Consider the following 21,883-nt stretch of genomic DNA (forward strand, 5'->3'; position numbering starts at 1 on the left):
TCAATCAATCCTTAGATAACTTACCTTGTTTCTGGACTTTTGCTAAAATCTTTTATAAGAGTATCTGAAAAGTATGAATTAAAATATAAATGCAGAATACATTATTATTACTACAAACAGGGTGGGAAAAAAACCCCCCATGAACTTGTTAGCACATGGAGAGAAACGGTCTCTTCCAATGGGCTTATCACTATGATACGGACATTGTGTTCTTCACTCTACGTATATTATAGCACATATTAATCAAAACAAATGACACAGGTATTATTACTCCTAGTTTACAGACAAGAAACGGAGGCTTAGGAAATTTACATAACGACCCAAAGTGACATAGACAATAAATGGAGGAGCCGTAATTCAAATACAGATAACTCCAAACTCTATACTCGTTATCATCAGGCTATGTCTCCCATCCAGAAGGAATTAAAGACGATAAAATCATCATCACATTAAGTAAATGTGGTTTTATTTTAGCTTTGGTTAAGAAAGAAGCATACTTGTTCACATATAGTAAATCCTCATTCTGCCTGAGCTCATAACATGATTAGCATTTTATATTTACTAATCAGCATCAAATGCATGCAGGCTTGCTGTCCATCTACATGTTTATCCATCCATCCAGTTAACGTCTACTATGTGCCAGGCACTGCTGTGAGTACCAGGAGTGGTGGCAGAGGTAAACAGAGCAGACGGAAGAGAAGTCAGCAAGGTTTTATATGAAGAACCCATTGTGTAAACTAGTATTTATTGAGAATAAAGAGGAATTTATTTGCAAGAAAACAGAGCTCTACTAGTCAAGGAACATCTGTGGGCAGTGAGTTATTGAGGCTGTAGTTGAGCTAACTATGGATGACAGTTCTGAGGGGACGGCAGTCAGCAACAGCAGGGATGAAGGAGACCAGAGGTGAGAATGCTGACTGGAGCGTCAAATGGCAGACTGGGGAGATGAATCTGGAGAAGAAAGGAAAAGAGGCAACGACACAAAACCACCCACCCTCAGGATTCCAAGCTGAATGTTCCTGCTCTGGCCTCTGCGAAGCTGGCCAAGGGGTGGGCTGGGAGAGTGTCAGAGAAAGGGCTGGAAAGCTGGCCATAGTTGGTATGATCAGTAACCACACCACCAGGTAGCTGAGATGATGGGAACCAAGGGACCAAGGAACGCGGCTTCTATCTGAAGATCACGTCTTGTTACTACAAGAAGTTGGTTCTCAAGAAGGATGCCAAAGGAACACAAAGACTCAGGATTCAGAGGGAGAGGAACTGCCTCAAAAACTCCTAATAGGATGTTACCTAACAGGTACTTACCAGCAAGTAAGTATTCAGCAAGAATTTGATAAGAGTATAGTTGAGAACAGCAAAAGCAAAGGCCCAGAATCTAAAAAGGGCAGGCAGGTTGGAAGGCTGCCTGCCTAGATTTAGAGGTGGAGTTTAAAAAGCTGCGCAGAATGACACAGGCCAGATTCCACACAGTGACGTAGAAGACCATAGGTTTTCAAGCTAGACAGATATAGATTCAAATACTGCTTTGGCCTCCTTCTAGCTATGTAACCTTGAGTGCACTACCTAGTCTTTTTAAGGCCTCTTAATTTCCTCAGGTAAGACTGAAACATTAGACAGTTCCATTGCAGAACTGTTGTTAGATCTAAGTGTCATAATCAATGGTGAGGCAGGAATATTGTAAGCTTAATAAACTGCAGCCAATTATTAGTGTTATCATCATTATTAATTATAACATAAAAGAGTAAGATCTGAGATGCTGCCTGAGGTACTAGGACCTTCTTCAGAAGTAATATTTATATCCGTTCTCTCAGGTTACTTGAAAAATTGTTACACAGAATGCCCCCAGAGTAGCTGTGGATAGCACAGAAGAGGAGCTTCCAAGCTCCTATATCGAGTGAATCTTTTCATTCCAGACACCAAAATCATACTGAAGGAAGGATGGCAAATGGACTGGCAGAGTTAGATACTGGGGCAGGGGAACCAGCTAGGAGACTGCTGCAATAACTCTCACAAGAAATGATCGGGATCTAATCATTTATACTAGTGAGGGGTGGGGGGCAGTGCAGGTGGGAAGGAGGGGAAGACACATGACCAACTCATATGATGTAGAATAGATCCTCCAAGACTCTGGAAACTTGAGAAATGAGCCATCTCCCTCCACACACGCACAATACACACGAAGATCAGCAGAGATACTCACCCATCCAACAATCTCTACTGGGGCAGACAAGACAGGCTCAGATTAGACCCTGCCTGATGTTCAATAGAAGTTAACTGTGGCTACCACTACTCTTACTGCTCTTCAAACTGACATGAATTCAAATCAACAGTCCCAGAGCTCATTTCAACAACCATCTCCCACAGAGGTATCACAAAAAGATAAAGTACCCTGCAAATTTTATGTTCCCGCAGGGGCTGCGGCGTATGAATTCCAGGCTGAGGAGAGAAAGCATTATCTGCACCTTCCCACCCACACCCTCACTGCAGCCCCGTCAAACCTACACCACTTCCCTGGCCCAGCCCAACTTTGCCTTTATCCTTACCTTTGCTTATTCTGAGGCAAAGCCTTAGCATCAACTGCAAACATTTTGGAAACAAAGATAATAACCGGAGCAGTGTCTTCGCTTCCACATTTCATAAAAGCTAAAGAGACAGGAAATAAAACTGTTACTGTTTTTTCCCATTATTAAAGAGCCAGATTCTTCTGAGACCAATTACGAAGTTTAGAACACGGCATCATCTAAATACATAAGCAACCTATAATCTTTTACCACTATGATAAAAACTGCATCTGGAAAAGTATAAAATTGCTAGAAAAATAGTAGAGCAAGAGCAAGAGAACTGGCAGAAATGAGGAAAGAAAAGCAAAACTGATAGGGTGGGAGAAGGGCTGGAGGAACTCCCACATAGAACTAAAGCTAGGAAACGGGCTTAACCACCCACCATAAGCCCTCAGAAATGTTTCCTGTGGAGAAGGGATAGAACTGAGAAATTTTACCAAAGGTCAATAGTCAATAGGTAGCTTACTAATAAAATACATAAAAACCAGTAGCTTTTCCAATCCCTCACAAAAACAAGTTAGAAAATAAAACAGACAAAAATATCTTATCATGATAATAACCAAAAACCTTAGAAATGAATTAAGATTCAATACTATAAAGATGTCAATTTCCCCTAAATCTATAAATTTTAACACAATTTCCTATCAACATATTGACATTTTTCCTAACCTACATAAAAAAACCATTGGTTAAGATAAAAAACCATCGGTCAGTAATTTTTTAAAAAAATCACGCCACATCAAAATAATTCACACATAAAGAATTCAACAGTAAAATTCAAATAAGGGGGCTTCCCTGGTGGTGCAGTTGTTGGAAGTCTGCCTGCCGATGCAGGGGACATGGGTTCGTGCCCCGGTCCGGGAGGATCCCACATGCTGCGAAGCGGCTGGGCCCGTGGGCCATGGCCGCTGAGCCTGCGCGTCCAGAGCCTGTGCTCCGCAACAGGAGAGACCACAACAGTGAGAGGCCCACGTAGAGAAAAAACAAAAACAAAAACAAAATTCAAATAAGGAATAAAGGAAGCAAGAATTAAATATCTATCAGAAGTCTTGCCAGGGAAAACTTTGAAAGGCTGTGAGGAACAAAGTGACACGCCCTGACTTCAATTTTTAACAGGATCACCCTGGCTGCAGTGGTGAGAAAACACGAAAGGCTATCAAGAACAGCAGCAGGGATACCAGCTGGAAAGCTATTGTAATAACCAGATGAGAGATCATGGTCCAGGGAGGACCCAGGGAGGCAGAAGTGGAAATGTTGAAAAGTAGTTGTTCTGGATATATTTCAAAGGAAGAGTAAACAGGATTTGCAGATGGACTCGATGCAGGGGCATGAGATAAATGTGGGAATTAAGAGCATGCCGTTGTCATGTAAAGCCTTGAGACTGGACAAGATCAGCAGGTAGAGAACAGATGAGGTCCAAAGACTAAGCCTTGCTTTGGGGTATCCCACAGTTAAAAAGTCAGGGAGATGGAGAGGAACTGGAAAAAGAGATTAAGAATAAACAGCCAGGGCTTCCCTGGTGGCGCAGTGGTTGAGAGTCCGCCTGCTGATGCAGGGGACACGGGTTCGTGCCCCGGTCCGGGAAGATCCCACATGCCGCGGAGCGGCTGGGCCCGTGAGCCATGGCCGCTGAGCCTGCGCGTCCGGAGCCTCAAGAGACTATTAGAAGTTCAATCTGGAAATTCCTTACGAAAAGTTCCAGCAAAGCAGATTTCAAAGAGCCTATATGGTCAGCTGCTATTCTTGCTGGACCTATAAAAATAATCAGGCCAAGTTTAATGAAACTAAACTTACTTTGCAAACAAATTAGTCTTAATTTGGCTATCTTGGGTAGAAATGAGGGTGATTTCAGAGGGAAAAAAATTATGTTTCAATAGAAACTATAATACACACTTGTGGATATTCAATTTTAGTTCTGTTATCATCTTCGAGGTTTTCTTTTCTACTGGTAAACTGGACTGGATCCTGAATTCTTCTAGTTTCCTCAAATATTTGGCTACAACTCTCCAAAGTCACATTTCCAATTTTTCTCCCACTTTTGATTCGGAATCACTGAGAACCAAAGCTGCCCCTTTCCTGAAGCCCTGCAAACTGAAGCTGAACAACCTGCAATACACTTGAGAGAGACCACCACACAACATCCCATGTTTAGACAATCTTCAGGCCCGTTGCTGTGTAAGCCACTCAGAAAGTTTACCTGAACACTCAAAGACATCATCAACGACATTTCACAATGCAGATGATACTTGACTCTGACATCTAGAAATCTTGACTGGCTGCCTCCTAGGTTCAGAAGTTGGTTTATAATTTGCTCCAACCATTAACCTTTTTCTTCTGTCTCCATAGAAATGCCTCTTATAAAACCCGATTGCTTGCACCTTATAAGCCTAACTTTGAGAGCCCACCTGCATCACTGCCTCCAGAAATGAATTTTACTAGACAGACTTACTGTCAGGACTGAGACTGGTTTAATGAGATGGAACAATCTACGAACTCAGCTTCTGGACTGTGACACTCCTTGAAGACGTTTCAAAGGGAGAACTATTGAAGAGCAAAATTTGCCACCCCAGAATGTGTTTCTCTGGCATGAGGATTAATTTAGGCTGATTATTTTTAAGAAGCAGAAGACTCAGGAAGTCTTTCTTTTTATGTCCCCTTAGCTGTCTAAAGAATTTAGATAAAGGACCTGGTCCCGGAATAGAGCTATCACCAGAAAAGAATATGCAGCTATCACTGCAAAGAATATGGGACAGGTGTGGTGGGGAAAACTGGAAGGACCTAGAGATCAGAGTCCACTCTGTGTCCCAGAGTCTCTGCACAGCCCAGCAAACATTCTTTTCAACCAAACTTTTGCTTTTCCATCTTCATGTGAATTGCCTTCCTCCCCTTTGAAGTCCTAAACCACTCACAGTATTTAAGGTGAGGGTTCTGGCCAGTTATTCTGTTTTCCTGGGTCTGTCCCATGTATATATGTTATTAAACTTTTGTTTGACTTTTGTTTTTTAAAAAAAAAAAGAAAAAAAGAATAAATAGCCAGGGAGACAGGGAGAAAGTAGGAGTATGTGGAAGCCTAGAAGTCAAGGAAAAAAATGACTCAAGGAGGAAGGAGTGATCGACCATGTCAAATGGTAGTGACGGATCTAGTCAGATGAGGATTGAGAACTGGCTGAAAGATATAACAAAGACAGTCAACAGGGGCCCTGAGAACAGCAGTGACTTGGGGGGCAGGGGCTACAAATTCTGTAGATTGGGAGAAAAAGGATAGGAGAAAGTGAGTACATACACATGAATTTCATGGAGCCACACGGAGCCTGGAACGGGAGGATCCCTCTCCTGGGGAGCGCATATACGGGGCTTCAAAAGAGCAGCACTGGGCTTCCCTGGTGGCGCAGTGGTTGAGAGTCCGCCTGCCGATGCAGGGGACACAGGTTCGTGCCCCGGTTCGGGAAGATCCCACATGCCGCGGAGCAGCTGGGCCCGTGAGCCATGGCCGCTGAGCCTGCGCGTCCGGAGCCTGTGCTCCGCAACGGGAGAGGCCACAACGGTGAGAGGCCCGCGTACCGCAAAAGAAAAAAAAAAGAAAGAGCAGCACAGCCCCTGAAATCCCTTTTCCACAGTCCCTGGGGACACAGCCATGGTGGTGCTGTGGCACTTTAGGAACACATTCTTGGCTATTTAGGAGGATGGAATACAGCATGATTATAAGATTATGAAATGTGATCAGGGCAAAAGGTAGCGGTCTCAGAGCCTCTGGTATCCCCACTCCACTGGCAGAGCAAAATGGCTCCAGCAAAACTGAAATGTTAGAAAACAAAAGGCAACTGGTGAAATGTTTGTGAATTGTTTGTCTGTGGAATTGGTCATTTAGCAAACTAGCATTTAGCAAATTGGTCTAGAGTAGTCTGGACTTAGGACTCAAAAATATGTTACCTGCTGTGTTCATCTTTACCTCACCTGCTTTCAGTGCCTGGGTTTCCGGTGGAAGAGAATCAAATGTTTGCGATCCTGCGCACATCAGTTTCTCCACTCTCTCGGCTGTAATGTCAAGGGGACTAGGAAGTTTCTGACACACCATAGCTGAAGTCTGCTGTTAAGGACTCAAAACCTTGAGCAAGTGCCCTCCACCATGGCAGAGAGTCACAGTATGCACTAAATACTGAGGTAACAATGTATGTCTACGAGATGCCTGGGCTATAAGGCAGCACTACGCCATATACCACATCTCAAAATATGGATACAATTTCAGGGAGTTCATGGACACTCTAGAGCCCAGAAAGGATCCTCATGATAGATATTCTAACACTGACATCCTACGGAACAAGTGAGGAAGGACAACAGAACTTAGGAGCACGGCTAACTGTGACCTTTTAAGTCCTCAAAATCTTTTATGTGGTTTCATAAACTGGTATAAAACAACCATCAGCCACAAGCTATGATACAAGAAGGTCCCCCACCAGAGCGAGTGTCACTGTAGGGGTATGTGTCTATCACAGCTCTGAGATCCACTGCTGGTTCACTCCCAGGACACTGCACCCCCAGCCCACTGCAGGGGTACGGCTGAGTACACACAGGTCAAGGAAGAGAAGATAGTCTAAATTCATCTATAAAATCACTTTAGTTAATGTAAGCCATTGAAAATCAAGTCTTTTTGGAATCACTAATGTGAGAGGAAGTGTCAACAAGCTAACGAAAATATGGGTCTAAAATGAACCAGTGCTGTATAAAAAAATAAAAAAAATAAAATTCAAAAATAAATAAATAAAATGAACCAGTGATCCTAACACAAACATCTAAATTAGCTACTTATATGTAAATCTTAGTCTAAAAGTTTTTATTTTACAGATTACTAAACAAAAACTAAAAACATTTTTTAAGAACATTCAGGTTGATATTAGTATTAGTCCTAGTTAATATTAATATATTCATTTTTAAAGTACTTAATACAGTTTCATGGTGGAACCTTAAATAACCCCAGAAGACTCTGGATGGAAATGCGTTATTTTCAGAGGATTTCCAGATTGCCAATAACACACTGGTTTTTCTTGTTTAGTCAAATCTATGATTTCATTAAAAACCATTAAAATAAAGGATACCAAGAACAGCCTGAGATATGGGAAGCCACTGACTGCAAATAGCATTGATCTGAACTTTAGGGTCTGAATGCCGTGCCTCTCGGGCTCCAATTTTTAATCCTAAAGAAGTCACGATTTTATCAATTTTTTCTTTGTCCCTATAGTAAACGTACAGGATGGGTGGGGGGTGAGGGGTGAGGAGAGAGAAAGATCACATAAAGACACAAAGGAGCAGTGAGGAAAAGGGACTCAACATTGTTTGACACATTTATTCCTAATGTATTACTTTTACTACAAAAAAATAAAAATGCTTGAAGGGCCTCCTGCCACAGGAGAAAACTGCTCAACCTCTACCCATACACTTCCAAATGGACTTTTCTTTAAAACGTCCCATGAAGCACCATTCCACAATCTCCCTAAAAAAGCTATGTCAACTGGTAAAGCAACTGTATAAATAAATACTAAAAAATCATTATTCCATCTCTGGAACAACTTAGAAATTTACTGAAGCAAACATTCTTTTCCACTTGTATCAGGCAAGTTTTTCCCCCAAGTGCCCCATTAGTGATCCTTGATATCAAACACCTTTTCTACTACAATTACTATTTTATTTTAAACTGAGTTTGTATAAACAAAAGTCTAATGTTTCTTTCCATCCTTTATATCTCTTCACCTCAGCACTCTATAAAATATGGCTGTTCTCTCCCTCCTGTCACCCTTTACTTGGGTTACACATACTCCTTTAAATTGTTTCCAAGCCCTGTAATCAACTCCTCTGTAAAGGCTCTGTTCATTTTTTCAGTCTATCTCAGCTTTCTGAAGTGTGACTCATCAAACTGCAAAGTGAGGCAAATTATACTGCCCAATTTATGTAACAATTTATAACAGCCTTACTTTTTCAAGACAGCATCATACAAACTCCATATATTTTCCAGGATCAACTGTACAAATAAAGGTTTCTTTCCTTTTGCCTGTAAAAAAGGATGAATGGGCTTAAATTTCTGAATATTTCATCGGTATCTTACATATTCATTCTTGACATGTTTTATTATCAGTGTTTCATTTCTACCAGAAAATATTTACTCAACAGAAAAGTGGAGGAAAGTAGCTATAAGAATGCTCTAAAAAGCCAATAATCCACAATCAGTAACAACCCACTGTTCTCTTCCTCCAGGAACCATGGACTTCACAAACAAGACCATTTGGGGGATATATCACTGCAGTTGTCCTTTCACTGCCATCAAAGAAATACATAATACCCAAGCTGAGAGCTAAAACTTCACTCTAAAATTTCCATGGACTTTGTTCTAAAGAATGTTCCTAAACATGAAAAATGTTCAACTTCAAGGAAGAAGATATTAAAAAAAACCCTATTATTTCTCTTACCAAACTGTACAAAATAATAGCAAGAGCACTTTGAGATGGATAATATACAAGAGCTGGAATATAAACTGATACCCTCTTTCTCAAGAACTATTGGCAAGGTATTGGGAAATTAGGCCATTACCTTTGAATGCCTGGTTAGAAAAAGCTCATTGTCAAGACATAAAAATGTATTTATCAAGATGCCCACCACAGCTTTACTTAAAATATCGAAATACTTGTGAAACAGAAATAAAAACTATGTCCAATCTTACAGGATTTATGTAGATTCTACATTTATGTAGAATGATTATGTAAATGATGTAATAGGGTCCTTATGTGACAGGAACTGTTCTAAAGACTTTTCTTGGATAGTTCATATAATTATCCTAACCACCCTGTAAGTATTACTATCTCCAATTTGCAGATGAAAAAAACTGAGACAAATGTCACGGAACTAGTAAGTGGTGGAGCTGAGATTCAAACAGAGTTGGATTCTCAAACCATGCTTTTTCCCACTTCATACACTGGCTCCTTCTTAAATACACTGTTTATAGAAAGATTTTAATGGCAACGGAAGATGTTCACAATATGATGTCAAGCAGAAAAGCAGCTATATTATATAAACAGCAATATCTCAACTGAGGGATGTATGTATCTATCCAGAAAGAATGAAAGAAATGAAAACCACAGCATTAGCAGTGCTGGCTTCTGATATTTTTTCTTTCCTATAGCTTTATACTTACAAATACCTTCTTAAGGGAATATATATGCTCTTCAATGAGAATGAATTTATAAAATCCTGAATTTTACATTAAAAAAAAAATCTTCAAGAAAAGCATCCTCTGAGGCTATGTGATTCAGCAGCCTTACATCACCTCAATCGATAGAATGAAGTGCTCCAGGGAGCACCTCCCTCTCCACATCAGCGAAGCATGGTGACTGACATTCAATGAGAGAAGGCCTCAGCTAAGACTAGGGATAAAGTGTGGGCCACACAGTGATGTCTGAAAGAGATGTCTCTTTATGAAGGGGACACACAAATGCCTGATGCAAAATATGTGTCTTCAAGTTCACATGCACAGGATCTGAGATTTTTGCTCCTCTTAAAAAGAAAAAACAAACAAAAAAACCCAGGCAGTCCTAAAGAACTGTATTTAAGCAATACTTGGACATACGACACATGAACTTTAGCCAAATATATACAGTAGAAAATCCCTCATAAACTGACTCCCATAAACCAAGGCCAAATTACAGGTGTGTTACAGTACAGGTTTTCATAGGGCAACAACGGGACCAACAATTAACAGGGACATATGCCACATTACCTGATCAACCTTCATAATCTTCTTAGCCTTCGTATTTATATAATAATCTCCCCACAAGGTTTTCAAAAGAACTTCCTTTTTGATGCCAATTTTTTGACTGTAGATTTCGGCAAAGTGCTCAATTCTGAAAGAAAAGCAAGTGTTCACGTTATTAATAACAACATAAATGAGTACAGCTAACACTTGAGTGTTTCTGTGCCAGGTACTGTTCAACGTGCTTTAAATGTCATTTCAACTATCTTACAAGGTAAGTTATTAATTATCTCCCCCATTTTACAGAAAAGGACAATGAAGCACGAGATATCACACAGGTAACAAGTGAAGCTGGGATTCAAACCCAAGCAGTCTCATTCCAGAGCCCAGCTTCCTGTCCAACTTCCCCTAAATCCATATGAATTAGAATTCATGCCATACCTCCCTTTTTTAATTCTGCATGTGTAAAACAAGAGGAATAATGGCCAAGGAAATGGAGGCTCCGGCTGCCCATTGCAGCCACGCCAACAATAAACTTTGTTTCAGCCCTTCACTGCTATAGGTACCTATTGCTCACAAAGAAAACAAACCCTAGAGCCAGAACCTGCCAAAAAAAGGCTTTTTAGCATCTGGGATTAAACAGGAAACAGATAGATACACACTTACTTAACTTTCTCCAGCCCTTAGAGAAGCCAGTTAGCACCAGGTCTGCTCTACTGGAAACCCCAGCCACACAAGAGCGGTCACCTGACAAATAATGATGCTGTATATTACAGCATCTGCAGTGTCTGGGTAAAGGACCTAGAAAAAATACCTTTTCTGCAGGGAACAGTATGCTCCTACATAATCTAAGTTTTGAGTCCAACGCTCAAAGTACCAGCAACTTAAAAGACACCTGCTATATTCTCCAATGCAGAAGGAATCCAAAGTTAACAGATTCTAGACAATTCTTTACCTGTCATTCAACAACTGTGGAATCCAGGGGTTAACTACAACCAAGTCCAATTAGCTGATATTCTCTTATGATAATAGAAGCCTGGTGGGAGCAATAAAAAGCTGCAGGAGTGGAAGTTAATAATTATGGTTGGAACCAGAAATACGAAGAGCATCAGGCAGCAGCTTAGAAGCAAAAACAGATGCTACAGAAACTGAAGATAAATAACCAATGCCCCCTCTCACTGAGGTCCAAGGGAGAGAAAAACACCCATCAGGAATCAAAATTCACATCATACAGTTATAAGCTACTAACATTCTGAAAGAGATGGCCTCAAAGGTCCATCACTTCCAAAGTAATTCACTATGGTAAGCTTTATTTCCCATTTGATCCAACAGCTATTTATTTAGTAGAGTTTTTTTACTTTTCTAAAACTTTAGTTTCTATTATTATTTTATTTATACTTATCATATAAAAATTTATACATAAATTGTATATATAACATGTATATAATATATAATTTATACATTATTTATATATGTTAGTATCACTATATAGATTTTTTTTTTTTTTTTTTTTTGCAGTACGCAGGCCTCTCACTGTTGTGGCCTCTCCCGTTGCGGAGCACAGGCTCCGGACGTGCAGGCTCAGCGGCCATGGCTCACGGGCCCAGCCGCTCCGCGGCATGTGGGATCCTCCCAGACCGGGGCACGAACCCGCGTCCCCTGCATCGGCAGGCGGACCCTCAACCACTGCGCCACCAGGGAAGCCCAGTATCACTGTATCATTAATTTATAATCTTTTTCGTCCTTTTGGAGGGAACCCATCTTCTCTTTACCAATTTTTACCTCACTCCATAGACATAGCTTTCCTACTCTGGAGGGCTGAAAGGAGCACTCTTGGTCTCTCTCCCACCTCAACGGCTACTCAACAAGCAAAAAGAAGGCCAATGGCCAACACTTATTGGGCAGAGTTCCTATGCCTCAAAAAGGAAGCAAGCTCTGTCTTGCTCCCTACTCCAGGGATCAGTAAAAAGAGCCAAGCTTCCTCCTTGACTTCCTGAAGTTAAGTACACCTAGAACAAGGCACAGAACCTTCTTTCCAGAGGCAAGTCAGCAGACCCTTATCTCACCCTGGGCTTTCCATCTCTCAACACCTGATCTTTCCAGACAGGCTGCAATCCTCCATGCAGATTCGCAGATCCATTACAGGACCTACAGGAGGGAGACGATGGGAGGCAACTACTGTGGCCTGAGGTCCCAAGCACATTCTCCAGCCTATCTCTACCAGGGAGCCCTGTTCTTTACAGTGACGTTCTCTGGGTCCTCAATAAATACAGCCAACACTTTGATCATCATATTGGCAACTTGGGTCCATTCTTAGATGGTTAGCGCTGGAGATAATGACTGAGTGATTTGTATAAGCTTTCAACATAGTTTATATTCCTTGAACTTGAATTGTTTGTTGGCCTGACATAGGATCAATTTTTATATATCCTTCACTGACACTTAAAACAAATCCGGACTTTAATTATAATACTATTCATATGGTTTGTTGCTATTTGATGTTAAACTGTGATATGATGCAATCCCCCCAAACCACATGACTGTGGATTTCTACTTATACTTCTATTTTTGTCTCATGAACTTTGCTGTTATGATCATTAATCTCTTTACTACAGAAATGTGCCAATTACCCATATAAAAATGATCCTTATGCCACATTTGCCATAAATTCTGCTCTGCTTATCATTAAGATCGCCAAACCTACTTTCTTTTTATTCACATTTGTTTGACATATTGAACCAAAGCTTTGATGTTTACCCTCAGTCCCTTATGCTTTATGTTTATTTTATTTAGCAAATCTCTGCAAATATCCTTCTTATAAAAGACAGTATCTCCTCAACAGGGGATTCAAACATTTACTGTCATAACTGTTCTGATTAGGTAGATTTCTCTTCATGCTTCTAGGATTTTTTTGTTGTTGTTGTTGATTTGTGCTACCCAGTCCGTTATGTTTTCTTTTATCCTTTACAACAATGTGTCAGATATATGTCTTGCTTTTAACTCAAAAAGTGGCAAACAAAGATTTTCACAAACACTGAAACGTACTATAAAATCATAAATTATAGTAAGAAATTGGCCATTTGCTTAGACCACTGTCTTCAAACCCTTTTCTAGTCCATCATTTATTTACACATACATACACATACAGACACATAAATCTTTGAAAATCTTGTTTTTCATCCTTTACATTCTTTTCAATCCCCCAGTTACCACACAAGTTGCTTATAAACATCAAACCTTTCTTGATTATTGCTTAGTGCTTTTATGCCTGTGTCTGTCATTAGTTATAATTTTAAAATACTGACAGTTTCTAGCACTTCTCCATTCTTGAATTCTATTTTAATTCATTTCCTCTACCGAATAACTTCAAACAAGATTCTCAGAAAAGATTTGCAGAACATGTTTTCCAAGACTACTGACCTATCAATCTTTTGCCCTGAGTGACAGCTTGGCCAAGTATGAAATTTCTGGGCCACATACTCTTTTGTGTCCAAGGTACCCAATGGATTAATGTTAATTGCAGGATTCTAAGACACTGCTGCACAAAGACAAACAAAACTATAAGGAAGGGCTTTTCCTTGTCTTTTCTTTCCTGCCCCTGTTTTATAGGGTTGGGGGCCTCAGCTCTATTTATCTTAATCAGGAACTAGATCGTTGCTGCCACCCACACAAGTCAATGTGTTTCTGCTTTTTCAGAGCAGATTCTCCTGGAGTAACAACTATTAACAGGACAGATTTAGGCCACACAGCCACTAGTCACACTTCTTAATCCTGTCCCACTATATAAGAGTTTATAGAACCATCTGCTAAATTCTGAAATGTACTCATTTCCCACTTTTTGTGACAACTTTCCCTATTGAAGTTGCCAACCTTCCCCATTCACTGACATGTTAGAGGAAAATTGGAAGGAAATGGGTCTCCAGCTTTCATTTCCACCAACCCTTTCCCATAAATTAACATGTCAACTAGTTGAGAACAGGCACTAGCAGATCTATAAAGATGACTTTGTCTAATACAGGGGAATTCATTTATTGACTGAAAGTACGTAAAAATGTCCAAAGTTGTGAGAAGTTACCCTCATTCTGTTCATTCAAGTCTCTCCCCATTCCTTCTTGTGAGATTTAGACTAAAATTCACATAAAACATTCAATTTTTTATGAAAATCATTACAAGAAAAGGGCAAGCCCCTTACATTGTAGCTCACTAGCAAAATTTACAAATTAAGAAATCAATAGGTCTGACCCTGTTATATGACTGAATGAATCACTGTACATTTTAGCTCAAAGAAATTCTTAGAAATTATCTTAGACCTATATTCTTATTTTTCAGATGAGGAAACAAGGCCCAGAAAGATGACAATGGTAAGTCATCAACTACATATGAAAAGTGCAAATTTTCAAGTTTGTAATTTCCATTTTCACTATATATCCATTATCTGAATTTATTTGTCTGGTATAACCTTTATAGGCACCAAATAAACCAAGGTATCTATAATTTATTACAAACTAGCAGAGAAAAATTATGGTATTATAATTTATTATGCTGCCCAAGGCAAAATGTGTTCGGTCAAAAGGAAGTTGAAGGGCAAGTTCCTGTAAAAAGGAAGACAAGGAACAGCCAAGGGTGGTTTCACCTGGTGCATTATTTCTGGTTCTATTATCCCTGCAAATTATATGTAAGGTTAAGTCTACAACTAAAGTAAATTTCATTATATCCCCACAACTGTTTACCCAGGCCGAAGACATTTTTCTCAAAGTAAAAATCCGCTGAATTTTCTGATTTCACAAGTCAGTGATGGTTGTGGTTAGAAATGTAATCAATTACCTAGCACATTCAAAACTGATATCACTACTACTTGGCCTGAGTGTGTACATACCCAGAAGGGGCAATTAGAAAAAACAAGGGTCCCTATATTCCATAGTGAAGATCCCATAAAAGCACTATGGTAAAAAAGCGTGAACTTCAGTGCCAGGCAGACTTTAAACTTAACAACAGCTATGCCACTCAGCGGCTAAGTGATGTTTAACAAATCAATCAATGTCTTTGAACCTTAAATAATAAATATTAAGACCTATTTAAAAGGATTGTTCTGGGACTTCCCTGGTGGCGCAGTGGTTAAGAATCCACCTGCCAATGCAGGGGACACGGGTCCAGGAAGATCCCACATGCCGCAGAGCAACTAAACCTGCGTGCCACAACTACTGAGCCTGTGCTCTACAGCCTGTGAGTCACAACTACTGAGCCCACATGCCACAACTACTGAAGCCCACGCGCCTAGAGCCTGTGCTCCACAACTAGAGAAGCCACCGCAACAAGAAGCCTGCACACCCCATAGAGGAGTAGCTCCTGCTCGCCGCAACTAGAGAAAGCCCGCACACAGCAATGAACACCCAATGCAGCCAAAAATAATTAATTAAAAAAAATTGGAAAAAAATAAAATAAAAGGAGTGTTCTAAGAATTCAATGAAATAATTTAAGTGACTAGCTCAACGCCTAGCATATGCACACCCTCAATAGTTAGTTTCTTTCCACAGTAACTTCTGCTAGTGTAGATAATAAAAGTTGATAATGTATTTGCTCATATATGCATAATAACCTCCAGATGATACAAAAGAAACTGCTGGGACAAACTAGTTTTCTGTGGGGAAATGAACTAAAAAGCTAAGGGATAGTGTGGGAGATTTTTCATTGTACGCATTTTTGTACCTTCTGAATTTTGAATTTATTCAAAGAATAAGGTTTAAAAAGTTAATTGTATATAAAATCTACAAAGAGATGCAAAACTTGCTGAATATTCAAAAATCAAGGTAATCTACTATATTAATAGTTAAAGAACAAAAATCATAGGATTATATTAATTGATACAGAAAAAGCATTTGAAAAAATCTGACACCAATTCATAGTAATAACTCAGAAAAAAAGGAGTGCAGGGGAACTTCCTTACCTTGACAAAGAACATTTACAAACAACTTAGAACTAACATTATACCTCTTGGTGAAAGACTGAAAGATGGGGAACAAGGCAAGTATGTCTACTTTCCCCACTTATTCAAACAGTGCTGGAAGTTCTTGCCAGTGCAATAAGGCAAGAAAAGAAAGGAAAATGGCACAGGACAGGAAGAAATAAAAGTCCTTATTTGCAGATGACATGACTACCTTGTACAAAATCCCAAGGCATCTACAAAAAACTCTTAGAACTAATGAATAGGTTTAGCAAGGTGACAGTATACAAGATCGACACACAAAAATCAAGTAATTATATTTCAATACAGTAGAAATGAAGATGTGAACACCAAAATAAAAAATACCATTATAATTTCTAGAAAAAAAGAAAAATTAGGTGCAAGCCTAATATAATATGTACAGGACTTAAATGCTGAAAACCACAAAATGCTGATTAAAGAAATCAAAGAAAATCTGCACAAATGGAGAAACATACAGCCTCCATGGATTAGATGATTCAACATAGTAAAGGCATCAATTCTCCTTAAATTAATATACAAGTGTACCATGCATTTTCCACCAAAATCCTAGCAAAATTTTTTTTCCAGATATAGGCAAAGATTATTATAAAATGTATATGGAAAGGCACAGACCCTTGAACAGCTAAAACCATTTTGAAAAAGAAGAACGTGATGGAAATAATCCACCCAATTTCAAAACTTATTATACACTTAGAGTAATCAGGGCTATGTGGTATTGGTGGAAAGACAGACACATAGATCAATGAAACAGAATATAATACTCAGAAATAGACCCACATAAATATGTCTAACTGATTCGGACAAAGGTACAAAAACATTCAATAGAGCAGGTATAGGCTTTTCAATAAATGGTGTCAAAATAACTGGGACACCCACAGCCCCCAAAACGAACCTCGACCCAAGTTTCACATCTTATACAAAAACTTAACTCAAAATGAATCACAGATTTAAATGTAAGAAGGAAAACTTAAAACTTCCAGAAAAAACATGAGAGAAAATATTCAGGATCTAGGGCTAGGCAGACTTCTTAACGCCAAAAGTATAATTCATAAAAGGAAAAATCGATAAACTGGACTTCCACTCAAATTAAAAACTTTGCTCTGTGAAAGACACTTATTACGGTGAAGAGCGAAACTCTAGACTGGAAGAAAATATTTATAAAACATGTATGAGACAAAGGACTAATATCCAGAATATATAAAAAATTCTCAAAGCTCAAAAGTAAAACATAAATAAATAAAAATTAGAAAATGGGCAAAGGACTATACAACGAAGCAGGTAGTCAAGAAAATGAAAAAGCAACCTATTGAATAACAGAAAGTATTTGCAAATTATATATCTGATAAGGGGTTAATATCCAAAATATACGAAATACTCATACAACTCAATAGCAAAAAACCCAAACAATCAACTGAAAAAAAGGACAGAAGACATGAACATTTTTCCAAAGAAGACCTACAGATAGCCAACAGGTATATGAAAAGATGCTCAACATCACTAAATATTGATCATCACTATCAGGAAAATGTAAGTCAAATGACCATGAGCTATCACCTTACACCTGTTAGAATGGCTATTATCACAAAAGGTAAGAAATAAGTATTGGCGAGGATGTGGACAAAAGGAAACCCTTTGTGCACTGTTGGTAGGAAGGCAAATTGGTACAACCACTATGGAAAATATTATGGAGGTTCCTCAAAAAATTAAAAATACAACTACCATTTGATGCAGCAAGTCCACTTCTGGGTATTTATGCAAAAAAACCCCAAAACTCTTGAAAAGATATATGCACAACACCTTATTGCAGCATTATTTACAACAGCCAAGGTATGGAAACAACCTAAGTGTCCATTGATACATGAACGGATAAAGATGATGCAGTATATATACACAAAACGGAATACTATTCAACCATAAAAAAGAATGCAAACTTGCCATTTCCAACAACATGGAGGGACTTCGAGGGCATTAGGCTAAATGAGATATGTCAGACAGAGAAAGACAAGGACAAATACTGCATGATCTCACTTACATGTATGATCTTTAAAAAACAAAACCAAATAAACAAGCAGCTTACAGATACAGAGAACAGATTGGTGGTTGCAAGAGGCAGGGAGTAGAGGGTTGGCAAAGTGGGTGAAGGGGGTCAAAAGGTACAAATTTCCAGTTATAAAATAAATCAGTCATGGGATGTAATGTATAGCATGGTATAGTTAATAACACTATATTGTATAATTGAAATTTCTTAAGAGTCAATCTTAAAAATCCTCATCACACACACACACAAATTTTGTAACTATGTATAGTGATAGAAACTAACTAGACTTACTGTAGTGATCATTTCACAGTATACAAATATTGATCATAATGTTGTACACTTGAAACCAATATAATATGTCAATTATACATGAACAAAAACAAAATGGGCAAAGGACATAAAAAGACATTTCAGGGCTTCCCTGGTTGCGCAGTGGTTGAGAGTCTGCCTGCCGATGCAGGGGACGCGGGTTTGTGCCCCGGTCCGGGAGGATCCCACGTACCGCGGAGCGGCTGGGCCCGTGAGCCATGGCCGCTGGGCCTGCGCGTCCGGAGCCTGTGCTCCGCGACAGGAGGGGCCGCAGCAGTGAGAGGCCCTCATACCAAAAAAAAAAAAAAAAAAGACATTTCACGCAAGAGGATACACAGATGGCAAATCAGCTCATGAAAAGATTTTCAACATGACAAGCTGTTAGGAAAATGCGAATTAAAACCATAATAACATATCAGTACACACCTATCAGAATGGCTAAAAAAAGACAAAGAAAAAAATAGGAACAATACCAAATGAGGGTGAACATGTGGAGAAACTGGATCACCATACATTGCTGGTGGGAATATAAAATGGTACACCAGTTTGACAGTTTCTTTAAAAACTAAACACACAACTACCCTATGACTCAGCAAATGCACTTCTAGGCATTCATCCCAGAGAAATGAAAACTTATGTTCACATGAAAACCTACAGATGAATGCTTACAGCAGCTTTACTCTTAGTAGCCCCAAACTAGAAAAAACCCAGATGTCCTTCAATGGGTAAATACTCAAACAAACTGTGGTACAAACACACATGGAATAGTACTAAGCAATAAAAAGGAACCAACCAGTGATGCACGTAACAACTTAGATATGTCTCTAAAGAATTATTCTGAAAATCAAATCCAGAAAAGGTTACATATTATTCAATTACATTTCTATAACATTCTTGAAATGACAAATTATAGAAATAGAGAAGAGTTAGTCATTAAGGAGGGGCTGGAACTCGGAAGGAAGTGGGTGTGGCTATATTAGCAGAACATGAAGGCTCTTCATGGTGATGGATTATATCAATGTTAATATCCTGGCTGTGATATTACACTACAGTTCTGCAAGATGTTACCTTTGGAGGGACACAAGGTAAAGGAACAAGAGAACTCTCTGTATTCTTTCCTATGACTGTATGTGAATCTACAATATCTCAAAATAAAAAGTTTAATTAAAAAATCAATTGGATAGGGGCTTCCCTGGTGGCGCAGTGGTTGAGAGTCCGCCTGCCGATACAGGGGACGCGGGTTCGTGCCCCCGTCCGGGAAGATCCCACGTGCCGCAGAGCAGCTGGGCCCGTGAGCCATGGCCGCTGAGCCTGCGCGTCCGGAGCCTGTGCTCCACAGCAGGAGAGGCCACAACAGTGAGAGGCCCGCGTACCGCCAAAAAAACAAAACAAAACAAAAAAAACAATTGCATATAAAATCCACAAAGAGATTTAATTACATTGAAACACTTACCCAAAGCCCCATCCATCTATTGCACTTGTAAATACCACATTTCCCTGGTCTGGAGAGAAGTAAAGGTGAGAATCATCCGTGTCCTCCAAGCCAGTGCTCCAGTCATACACTTGCTCTCCTTGCTCAGAATTGGGATTCACTTGGGATTCAGTCTCTCTCTCTGCTCTTTCTTCTAGCACTTTAGAAGTAAAAAGAGCTCCTGTGAGTGCATTAATCTAGGAGAGATGGTAAAATGGCAGAATGTCATTCAGATGCTTTGCACGCCCATGACAGGAGACACACTGTCTAAGCCTTGCTAAGCCTAGAATCGTAAGGCACAGTTTGAGCTCATATTAAGCACACATGGATGGCGATGACGTTTATAGCAATCATTAACTTATATGCTATCAACCCATGCTTTTCACACTCAGCAAAGCTAAATTGGAAGGCTTTTGAAAGGTCATTTTTGTGCTCAAGAGTTGAAAGCAGACACTAATCTGTCATATCTTCAACTTGTTTTCCAGGACCAAGGCCAGGTGTCACTAGAACTCATGGTTTCCAACCCCCACAATCTTCGTTTATAACCTTAGTCAACTCCCTCACCATTTCTCACAGCAGATGTTTGAACTGTTCGCCCCTCTCTTCAGGCCCTCTTCCTGACCTCTAACGCCCAACTATTTTCACTCTCAAGTAGGTAATCTTATTTCCTACCTCCAAGAGAAAATGGAACCTATTATTCAGAAATCCTGCAAGCTCGCAATAATTCAACCTATAGGTCCATCTATATCTACAATTACCACTGGCCCTTCTCCTTCCACTGCAGGGTGGGAGTATTTCATCTGTACCCATCCCTGACTATCTCTTCAGGGAACTAGATCCACTGATCCATTCTTTTTCACTGCTCTACCTTTATCACTTCCTTTCTTTAGCAAATAAATATTCTCAAGTTGGTCACATCAATGGTACTCCACCATCTTGAAGAAGACATTTCAAACCTCCATGCATGGCATACAAGGTTCACCATAATCTAAACCCTACACTCCTTTCTACTAGTGCCTCTTATCGCTACTTAACAGGATCTAATTCTTCAACTATAACAAATAATTTGCAGTTCTTTTAATGAAACATTGTACTATGCTTTTTTTCCTTTATAACTCTGTATATCTCATTCCTTCTCTCTTGAAGAACTTTACCATAAGTCTCTACCTGGCAAACGCTACCTCTCTTCCATCTCGAGGCCTCTTTTGTGAGACTTTTCCTAACTCTCCCTTTCCTCTTGACCCAGTCTGGGTGAAGCAGCCCTCATTTATGCTCTCAAATCACATCCAGGGGTTATCTCATTGTTCTCCAAATATCTCTTTTAATTGTCTGTCTCCCCTACCACACTGTGAGAGCTTTGAAAATAGGGACTCTGACCTGTCTTTATAGTCATAATCCTTAGCACAAAGTGAATATCCAAGAACTCATTTATTCAACATATAGGTATGTTAATGTTTGCTGAATAAACGCTTTGGTAAAATTTCATCTAAAGACAGGTAATAAAAAAAACCAAAGAGTCTCCTAATATTGCTTCATTGTGAAACCAAACTACAGGATTTTAAACAAGAGAACATTGAAACCTATTGTCTAAGCTTTATATTCAAGGATGCTTCCAGGAGATGGAGGGGGCTCCTAAGATGACACTTGTTCTATTGCCTCTCTTCTGGTATGGTGACTCTGACACATGTGAATCTAAGTAAGTGAATTTTCTGTAGCAATGCCTCATACTCAACTCAGCAACTTCCTTACAACCCTTCTTTGAGCCACAATTTTTCAAATACCAAAG

The 21,883-nt window shown here is 39.5% G+C and overlaps 1 protein-coding gene across 5 annotated transcripts in view; it reads right to left on the reverse strand.

Moving 5' to 3' along the window:
* The window catches only part of EFL1 (elongation factor like GTPase 1), a 136,079-nt gene that overhangs the window by 98,297 nt on the left and 15,899 nt on the right, over positions 1-21,883 (reverse strand). For all 5 annotated transcript variants that reach the window (XM_004278315.4, XM_049706868.1, XM_004278314.4 and 2 more), the window contains 6 exons: positions 20,080-20,294; positions 10,324-10,447; positions 8,528-8,604; positions 7,655-7,791; positions 6,516-6,638; positions 2,544-2,643 (listed from right to left, as the gene is read on the reverse strand). In XM_004278315.4, the coding sequence (XP_004278363.1) occupies positions 2,544-2,643; positions 6,516-6,638; positions 7,655-7,791; positions 8,528-8,604; positions 10,324-10,447; positions 20,080-20,294 (776 nt within the window). The remainder of the gene's footprint in view (positions 1-2,543; positions 2,644-6,515; positions 6,639-7,654; positions 7,792-8,527; positions 8,605-10,323; positions 10,448-20,079; positions 20,295-21,883) is intronic.

Source organism: Orcinus orca, chromosome 2, assembly GCF_937001465.1.
Source record: "Orcinus orca chromosome 2, mOrcOrc1.1, whole genome shotgun sequence".
NCBI lineage: Eukaryota > Metazoa > Chordata > Mammalia > Artiodactyla > Delphinidae > Orcinus > Orcinus orca.